Source organism: Artemia franciscana, chromosome 10 (assembly GCF_032884065.1).
Source record: "Artemia franciscana chromosome 10, ASM3288406v1, whole genome shotgun sequence".
NCBI lineage: Eukaryota > Metazoa > Arthropoda > Branchiopoda > Anostraca > Artemiidae > Artemia > Artemia franciscana.
The window spans coordinates 19,915,413-19,925,789 of record NC_088872.1 but is presented as its reverse complement, the minus strand read 5'-3'; the positions used below and the strand labels follow the sequence as shown (position 1 = coordinate 19,925,789).

Sequence of the window (10,377 nt, the reverse complement as noted above, 5' to 3'; positions counted from 1 at the left end):
GTGGAGGAGGGTATTCTACACTGTGTGAATTCTTCGGGGTGCTTGGAGTAAAACCAATGTCACGAATAGTTTATTCCCGTATTGAAAGGCAGCTTGGTAATGCTTGGATGAATAGTTTATCGGAAATTTTGCTAGAAAATGGACGAGAGGCCTTAAAATCAGCCATTCATGATGATAGGTATAAGGAGGACTCATACTGGACAAAAGTGATATCTGATGGAGGCTGGAATAAGCGTAGCAAAGGACACGATTATTCGGCCAAAGGATGTGTTGCAGTTATCATAGATGCATTTACGAAAAAACTGTTATATGTTGGCATAAAAAATAAATACTGTTATATATGTTTTTCTTCTGCAAACGCCAAAGTAAGTCCCAAAGATCATTTCTGCTTTCTGAATTATAACGGAAATTCAAGGAGCATGGAAACAGATATTCTAGTTGAAGGCTTTCGTTCCAGTGAGGAGATACACGGATTACAGTTTTTAGAGTTTATCGGTGACGGTGATTCCAGTGTTTTTTATAAGCTAAAACAAAGTGTTTCCTACGGTTCCAACATACGGAAACATGAATGTGCAAATCACGTCACAAAAAACTATACAGCCCATCTATATAATTTGTGCAAAAATAAAAAAGGTTTGTACACAAAATGTCTTCCCCGAGGAATTATCCAGCAACTGACAAAAAATTTAAGGGGTGCGATAAAAATAAATTCTGAAAATAATGGAACAGCAGAAGAATTGAAAATCTTGTTAAAAAGAGGTCCGTACCATGTTTTCGGAAACCACACAAAATGTGATTCTGGATGTCCTAAGATTGCTGAATTGACCGTGAATAGTAAAATAGAAGATCGGTGGAATAATTTTCCCCTGCACGTGTTTGAAGATGTTATGACAGAGGTCGATATTGTGTGTCGAAAAGCAGAGCAGCTTCGAAATGACGCAACTACAAACTTAGCTGAAAGGTACATGTCAGTTGTTGCTAAATTCATCGGAGGAAAGCAAATAAGCCGGTCTAAACGAGGTTCATATCATGCAAGAGTTCATGGAGCAAGTCTTGCTTATAATTCAGGTCCAAAATGGCATCAATTAGCTTGGAAAAATATTTTTGGGCTTAGTCCTTCTAGCGTAACAAAAAAATATTGTAATAAAACGGCTAAACTCCGTGTAAGATCTAAACGTAATTTGACCAGTTATTATAGTGCTCTTGGAGGAAAACACGTTGCTAAGTTAAAAAATAGAAACTCTAACTTTGGTAATCGTGACTATGGACCAAATTGCAATAAGCCAGACATGACTTCTGATGAAATGAATTTGGCCATACAAAAATATACTGACGAGAATTTAAAATTGGATTTTGCCAGTATAAGCTGTTTGTTCAACAGTACCAAGGGCCAATCCAAAAATGACACTTGGGTTGAAGAAAGATCTAAGAGAATAACTAGTAGTTACTTCCACAGAATTGCAACCAGAAAAAACAGCACCAGAGTTGCCCCAATTGTTAAGCAAATTCGAAACTTGGGACCTAGATTCTGCTCTGCCCTAATGAAAAAGGGCTTAGATTTAGAAGTAGTGGCACTAGAAGCATATGAAAACAAATTCAACTTAAAAGTCGTAAAGGGAGATCAAATAGGACTCAGTGTGCATCCACAGTATCAGTATCTTGCTGCATCTGTAGATGGGCTGCTCCCTAATGGCACACCTATAGAGATAAAAACGGTGCATAATATACCAGAGTTCAAAACCATTTATGATGTGGCCCAGTCAAAAAATTTAGTTAAAGCATTTTTTCTTGAATTATCCAGTGAAGGTCTTCAGCTAAAAAAAAATCACAGGTATTTCGCCCAGATACAAGGCCAACTCGAGATACTGGATAAAATGGTATGCCACTTAATAGTTTATAACTCTATTGAGGATTGGGAAATAATTACAGTTCACCGATCGAAAGACTACTGGGAAAAAATATTTCCGAAGCTTGAAGCCTTCTGGAATGAATCCTTACTTCCTGAAATTTTAGACTCAAGGGTTGCAAGGAATATGGAAATCAGAGAACCTGTGTCTGTAAAATGTACAACAGCCCACCAACCGAAGGACTCAAGCTTGTCTCAAGAAATAAAAAGAGGAAAAAAAAGAAGGTTGAGTCGAGTTGAAGTGAACAGCAAGAAAAAAAACGCACAGAAGGGATCGGGGGAGAACAGTGAATTTACCAGGAACTCAATGCATGAAAACAGTGATTTTGAAGAAATAATTTGGTCTGATTTGGAATAGATAAATCTTCGTGTTTGATAAAAAAAAATGTGTTAAAAAATATTGGAAAGGAAAATTATTTTTTCCTCCATAAATTTCTGTCTCATTCTTCGTCAATGTCCAAAAATAATGAAGTTTCTTATCTGGTCTGAAGTATATTAAATACATTTAATACAAACAATTTTAGTTTGTTTTTTTTTTATAAATTTCTTGTATGTTACTTGGGCTTAATATTTGTGATTTTTATAGTTTTTCCTACAATTATTACGTTTTCTGTACAATTCGTTCATTTTTGGTATTTAATTAAAGCGTCTTTAAGTTTCTTTCCGAAATCTTGTGCATCTCGCCCTAACACAAAATAACGTTAATGCCCTAATCTTATTACAAGGAAAATAGCTTTCATCTTATTAATTCCAAAATACTGACAAAAAAAAAACCCTATAAAAATCAAGGTGACTGGAAAGATATTGAAAATGAACTGAATGTGTAATGTATAATTATTTAGTGTTTAATATACTAATTACAGGAAGCATCAACAATTAAGGTTTACAGATTCTATTTAGCGACAATTTTTTATTTTGGTTTACGGTTAGAAGGGAACTCTAGTCGAACTCCTATGGGCAGTAATTTGTGTCCTTTTTGGTTTAACTTTAGCACTCATTTTAATTTTTAATCGTTTAGGATTTAATTATTTGTATATAGCAGTACCCATTTATTTTATGTTTGGTATAATTATTTATTTTTATTTCTCTTCATTTTCAGTCAATTATGCATAGACAGTAATGTTTGACCGTTTCACATTTAGATCATTGAAGGATTTTATTTTCTGTCCGTCTGTTTCAAATGGCTCTTTAATTTTCAATTACTTAACTCACTAGCCTAATTGTATAATGTACATTCCCAGATTGCTATGAAATCACGATCTTGTATCAGACTTAGCAGACATCTGCCATGCTTGGGATACTTATGTCATGCTTGGCACAGATCATTCACTCTTAGTACTGTTCTCACAGTTCCGCTATGCTTGGCACACTTCTGCCATGCTTGGTACTAGCCACCTGAGGTATATGATTTCTGAGAGTGAAAAACCTCTCAAACATTCATCCTTTTTCTTTGGGTAGTTTACTTTTGCATGTGCGGACTGTTTGTTTTCGTTGTTGTATTTTAATGGGGGCAGATACGATGGACAAGGGTTTTTAAATTCCTTTTGGGAAATCCCGAATTTTTTACTGTTATCGCTTTTCTTCTATTTCAATAAAAATTCTTTTTTATGTGCTTTAACCCGTATGCGCCTGAGAGGCTATATTTCTTCCAAAATAAGTTCATTAGTACGGGTATGCATTGAGTTTTTCGTTTTACACAAACTTTTCCTCTTGTTATCTTCCCAATAAATTAGTTTTATTTCCATCAATTCTGTTTATGTGCTACTTTTTCATAGTAAATTTATGATGGAATGGCGGATTAGTCTTCTTAGTTATTTAGCAGGATGAGATTGAGGAGCACAAAAACACGAACGTATGCAAACACAGGAACAAGTCTACACACACACATCAAATTACCAATTACGCACTTATTGTTTGATGCAAGCTGTGCTAGAGTTTTGTTCGCGGGAATTCTTCAATTCAATTCAATCATATATATTTAAATAAAAACACATAATTCCATGTACATAATCTGCCAGGAAAGCACAAAAGTGCTTGACTAGGGCAGAAACTTAACTAAAGAATAATTAAACAATCAACTAACAGAAACAACGAATCAACTGGATTTATCAAAAAAGAAAAAAAAGAGAAAAAAGGGGAGTGACGAAGAGAAAGAAAAGAAAAAAAAGAAAAGAAAAGAAAAGACCGAAAAGAGGAGGACCGCATGATATTCAAATCTAAACAGTATTTCTGGAACGACCCTTCACTGCTCGCTTGAAGGTAGTAAGGTTATTTGAGTTCCGGATTTCCAAGGGGATTGAATTCCAGATAGCTGGTGCATATCCGAAGAAAGTCCTTTGCGAAAGCCAAGTTGGGTATCGCACAGAAGATTCTACTCCTGGAGGTAATCATACATTCTTTCATGGACTACTTTCTCATAAATCTTCGAAAAAAAGGTAAAATAGAAATGGATCGGTAATTACTCGGTTCATTTTTTGACTTCCCTTTGTGAAGGGGTAGCACTCAGGCTAATTTAAGTCTTTCTGGAAAAGTTCCCTCTTCAAGTGATAAATTAATCAGATGAGTCAAAATAGAAATAACAATTGTTTTTGTTGCTTTAACGATACTTCATCTACTCCACAGGATTGTTATTTCATACACATAATTATTTCATTTATTTCATTTTCATCACAATTTGTAAAAAGGAATTCAGAAGTAACATGACGAGGTTTAAGTTTGGGGACTGGTGGACTTCGAGAACTGAAGATTAAAAGAAAATAGCCAGGTGGGTGTTTCACCCACCTGGCTAACTGCTTGCAATTCTCAATACCCAAGGGTTCTCCCAATAGCCAAACAATTTTCATTTCCAAACGGACTCGGTCTCGGTTGAGGTTTGGGAGAGTTCACGCTTTACATTTCAAAACAGACACCCATCTCGAAAATAAAAGATTTGTCTACTTTTCGTACAAGTTCTACCATTTGCATTCAATGCACATCGAATCAAAATCTCTGAGCGAAAAAATATAGGATTACCCTTTAAATTGATGTGCAAAAGAAAACACTATTTTTAGCTCAGCAGTGGGTATATTTTCTTTTACATAACCTGTTCATTTAAATTAATCTCCGTAGAATCTAACGTGCTTTTGCTAAACAAACATCTTTTGTTTTTTTCTCCCACTTGTTTATGTTTTTGTCAAGTCTCATAAACGAGTTTGCTATCGAATAGATACTAGCAGTGGCGTTATTAAGATTCTTAGAATCTGTTTCAGAAATTGGGCGGGAACAAAAAAGACCATTAGCCTTAAGAATAACTTTATCAGTGTATTATAGACTTGACTTACAAATGTCAATAATAGATTTAGTTTGCTAGGAAATAGACACCTGAACATTAACACAATCTGATGCAAAATTTGCTAAATAAAATTAATACTTATGATAGTTTACACGTTGCAACCTGCATATCGCGGTTTTGACTGAGAGAGATAAAGTGAATTTTAAATGACGATTTATTTAGTAAGTTTCGAGTTTTAATTTTCGGGAAATTTTGACTTACAGTGGTAAAATTTAACCGTAAGATTATTTTTAGGTGTGCATGGTTTTTTCTTCGACTTACACAGGTTTTTCCAAGAAGATTCAATAATTCGATCTATTAAGGATTTCGACCCTACTTTAAAATTTTCAAGCTCCTATATGCAAAAATGTGGAATTTTAGATTTGTTGCCAGACAAAGGATCATGGATGCATGTTTTTTTTTTGTTTTTTTTTTTTCAGGGGTGATCTTGTTGACCCAGTAGACATAGAATATTGATATAGGGCTCGCTTGAGCGGAAACTGAAAGTTCTAATGCAGTTCTTAAGTGACCAAAAAGATTGGAGGGTAGCTATGTCCCTTCTCTCGCCCATTTTTTCTCAAAAAGTGTCTGATCAAAATATAGCCATTTTCTTCAGTATAGTTAAAAGGCAAATAACTTTACATTTGGAAATGACGCGACCCCCCACAGTCTCTGGAGAAGGGTCTTTAAGTTATAAATTTTGCCCATTTTTAAGCATAGTATTTGTTATTAAAAAGTGTGCATTCATTTTTCGAATAGGGGCTCGAATTTTCTGAAGCGGGGAATTTTATACTGGAGTAATTTGTCACATTTCCTTTGCAAAATTCCTGTATGTCTTGCTTTCTCTTTTTTCGACTTAATTTTGCGCATGGAGATGTCAGGGGTAATTTTCCGTTAATTTTCACAATGATTGAATTGTCTAGAGAAATTAACCTTGGGGAGGAGAGATTTCTCCGTGGAGGTGGAGCGACATTTCCTGGCATTATTTGAAAAACAATCAGAAATTGAATAAAAAAAACTAGTTTTTTTAAACTGAAAGTAAGGAGCAACATTAAAACTTAAATACGAACAGAAATTATTCCGTATATGAAGGGGGCTCCCCCTCCTCAACACGTCACTCTTTACGCTAAAGTTCAAGTTTTGTCCCCATTCTCTAAAAACGACTCCTGAAACAAAAGGTGTGTTTAATTAGAAGAATAAGAATCCTTTTTAAAATTACAAAAAAAAACTTTAGCATAAAGGGTGATGTTTTGATGAGGGGGAACCTATGAAGAACTGCCTAATTATTTTTTTTGCTTCTAGTTAAAAGTAGTGTTGAAGGCTCTTCGCGAAGATTTTGTTTGGGCCCTTCGGTTCCTGTTTTCAAGAGCGAACAAAGTGTTGACTAAATTTACGCCAAAAACAAGAAGAAAATAGGGAATTTCTCAAGACAGTGGGAAACAAATTAGAATGAATATTTCGGCCCTATGTCCAAGGGCCGTTCTCAGGAATGCAAAAATATAAAAGAAGAAAAAACCTACAACAGGATAAAATCAATAAAACTAAAATTAATTTTTTTTGAAACAGTCCCAGCATTCTTAGCTTAGCGAAGTTCAACCAGGACTGATAAATAAAATGTGATGAAACGAGGCAATTCATTGAAATAAAAAATGAAATGTAATCGAATTCATTCATGCTCCCACAGTTCTCCTGTAGTTTTATTTACTTATTATTATAGTTTGGAATTTCAGAAATAATAAAAAAGACAGAAGCAGTAAGTACACTTTTTTGGTGCAAAAAAAAACTGATAATTGTATTTTATTTACCACAACAATTTGCATTAGGAGAAATGCAAGGAAATTGAGCTTTGTTTCTTTTTAAGGTCAAAACTGGCAAATTTTGCAAATAAAATTTTTGAAAATGACACTCAGTAAATAAGGGCGATGAACCAATTTCAATGATGTAATAAGCACAAAAATTCAATGAGAATTGTTTTTAACTCATACACATCAATTATCAATAGAACACGAAATTTTGTTGGTAAAAATATTATCAGATCCACTTTTATAGTTGTTTTATATCAAGTTGATTTTTTACAAAACGACAATTGATTAGGAAGGACGGTCACCACTTTTCAACTCACCCTGGAACTTTCCTCCAGAGATAAATTAGTTCCAAATCAGCCAACAAAAACTAACTTCTTTTATAACAAACTTTTTACTATACTAAACTTCCGAAAAACTCGAAAGATGAAAAAAGGGGAAAAACTAGGCATTTAACGTTGTATACCATATCAGTCGTTTTGTCAAAAATAACGTCCCTTTTTATATTATTTTGACTGCTCAATAATCAAAGTTTATTTTTAAAATTAATTTGGTTTTAATGAACCAACTTAGTTAGTTTTAATTAACAGATAGAGACAAATTTAATTTGTAATAATCAAGTTTAAGAAGGAGGCTGCGAGATTTGACGAAAAAAAGGGTAAAAAATAAGAATGGAACGTCTAAGTTAGACCCAAAGAACATGGGTAGCTTACTGCAACAGAAATTGGCGTCAGTGTCGACAAAAATCTACGAATGCCATCTAACGATAGACGTCTCTTGTCATTTATTCTGCATAATATTAAGGTAAAATTATTGTCTTTGGTAAATCAGTGTATTATGTGATTTCAGTTGAAATTGAAAAACAAAGAAACATACAAACAGTGTTTCTTTTTCAGTGTATAAATATAGCAAAGTTTGCTTTTTACCGTCACAAATAAAAACGCATTGTTCAGTTACATGGTATCAAATCTTAAAAATTATGTTAATACTTTTTGTAGTATTTACTGCTAACTTGTTTCTTTACCAATATTACTTGGGTATCACAGTACCTTAGCTTAACCTCAGAGTAAGGTATTCGGTGATTTAATATAGCAAAAAAAGAAAAAATCAGTGCCATTTTTCGTCAAACTTCAAGTCACATTAGACATTCAATATTTCTGTTATTATGAGAATTAAAAGGAAGGTTGTTATAAAAACTCTTCAATTAACATTTGGAGCCTAATGTTTTGCCTGGCTGATGGTAATCTACATAGTCGCATTGACACTAAAGAGCATACTGCCCCCTATGTATAATTTCTCTTTTTGCAGAGGTCGTTACATACAATGCACGTTCATGTGAATATTAGAGAAGGGCTCATTTGATATTCAGTATCGAGTTATAACGCCTGTAAACTGACTAAGGAATAACATGATGCCTGACATAACCCTGGGTACCTCTGCAGCCCCAGTTTGATGCGTCACTGGTCACTAAGAATTTTTTTTTTTTAAATAAGAACCAAGACTTGTAAATGTCTCGAAAGTGTTACCGGTGTTAATAACAAGTTGGTATATAGTTTAAAAAAAGACGATTTGTTGGACTATGGACCCAGACTTGTGAGTAAGCCATTGGAATGCCTGGAAGGTGTTAATTATATTTATGGCATGTTTGGTATAGAATATGGAAAAAGAATTCACATTCTGCCTAATAATCTTGAATAAAAACAAAAGTGTAAGTGATTTTGTTTGGCAAAGAAACCATGGATGTGATAAGTTCCTTTTAAATCCCCAAATCATGGTTACAGCATAAGGTGTAACCTAGATTGAACTCGTAAGAAAAAAAAAGATAAACATTGCAAGAATTGATCTAAAGTGTAAGAAACCACCCAGTTGCCTTAAATCAAAGGAGACGGATATCCTTGGGAAAAAGTATATAATTCCACCAGAAAGCTATTTACATGTACTTCTGTTATAGAAAAGATAAAATATACTGAAGTTGAGCGGTTCTATTTGCTTGTATGTTTTCTTAGAAAAAAAATTCTAGTGGGACTTATTTTATTTCTATGTCGTAAATATGCATCTAAAGGTGTTTTTCCCCTCAAACTTTTTTTTATTTTAACTACTTTTTAGCGTAGAATGTTGCCTTTTTTTAATAAAAATTTGATAATATCCTAGCCATTTAACCTGTAAAAATTATTTACTTTTTTTATCATTTTTTTTAGAATATTTTTAGGGAATATTGTGATGAACATAAAGCCATTATATTTTATTTTACAGAGAAGAACTTGTGGGAACTTTCAGGTAAGCTAGTACGATGAAAGTTTGCAGGCGTATGAGGGTACCAGACGAGATTAAATTAAAAATAGTTTCTTCCACGATTCGACCATCGGGGGGGGGGGGGAAGCGAGCGAACAAGATAGTCGAGAAGAATTTTATTTGCCGATAAAACAAATGATTGTTCTTCTCAAGTATGGCTTGTGGTCTAGGGGTATGATTTTAGCTTGGAGGGGTCTCAGGCTCGAATCCCGGACCACCCCAATTTTTACATGAAGAAGATCTGAAACTAGATACGTGATCAGTATAGTGATCGCTGAAAGTTTGCAGGCGTATCAGGGACTCGACAGATTAAATTATTAATAGTCGTTTCCCCGATTCGACCATCTGAGGGGGGGGTGGTAGGACGGTTATTTCGGAAAAATTAAAAAAAAAGAGGTACTTTTAAGTTACGAACGCGTTATCGGATCTTAATGAAATTTGATATTTAGAAGGACCTCGTGTTTTTTTCCCGACCGGATTTTAAATCCCGACTGGATCCGGTTACATTGGGGGGGGGGGCGGAGGGGAAAACCGGAAATCTTGGAAAACGCTTAGAATAGAGATTGTAATGAAACTTGGTGGGAAGAAGCTCTTGGCTCTTTCGACCAAGAGAAGAATAATTACAGCCAGTAGACAACATGTATAAGCCTTGTGTAGTTTGTAACGGCGAATAGACGAAGTTTTTTTCTTTTTCTTTTTTTTTCTCTTAAAAATCTACATTTCAGCAATAAACCTCATGAATGTGGTTAGCAACAGCCAAAGAACTCTTTTTTTGTGGCTTTCATAAACCTGTATTACCCTCTTGTAGTTAGTAACAGCTTTTGCTTTCTTAATAATCCGCATTTCGGCACATTCAGATTTGGAAAAAAATCAGGTGGAAAACTATAAACTTTTTTAATGATTTACGAAAAAGTTTATAAAATATATTTTTTGTGTAAATGGAAGAGATGAAATATGCTAAAGTTGAGCGTTCGATTCGCTTGTTTGTTTTCTTAGAAGCAAATTCTGGTGAAACTTTGTTTATTTGTCTCACAAAAATATCTAATGATTTTTTCCTCAGATTGTAA

General features: G+C 34.1%; 1 protein-coding gene across 14 annotated transcripts in view; it reads left to right on the top strand.

Moving 5' to 3' along the window:
- The window catches only part of LOC136031888 (ATP-dependent RNA helicase vasa-like), a 152,467-nt gene that overhangs the window by 73,373 nt on the left and 68,717 nt on the right, over positions 1-10,377 (top strand). Inside the window, exon 7 of one of the 14 annotated variants that reach the window (XM_065711863.1) lies at positions 8,327-9,163. The exons of the other annotated variants lie outside the window; for them this stretch is intronic. Coding sequence (XP_065567935.1) covers positions 8,327-8,357 — 31 coding nt within the window. The 3' untranslated portion in view covers positions 8,358-9,163. Of the gene's footprint in view, positions 1-8,326; positions 9,164-10,377 lie in introns of those variants that run through there. 14 annotated transcript variants of the gene reach the window in all.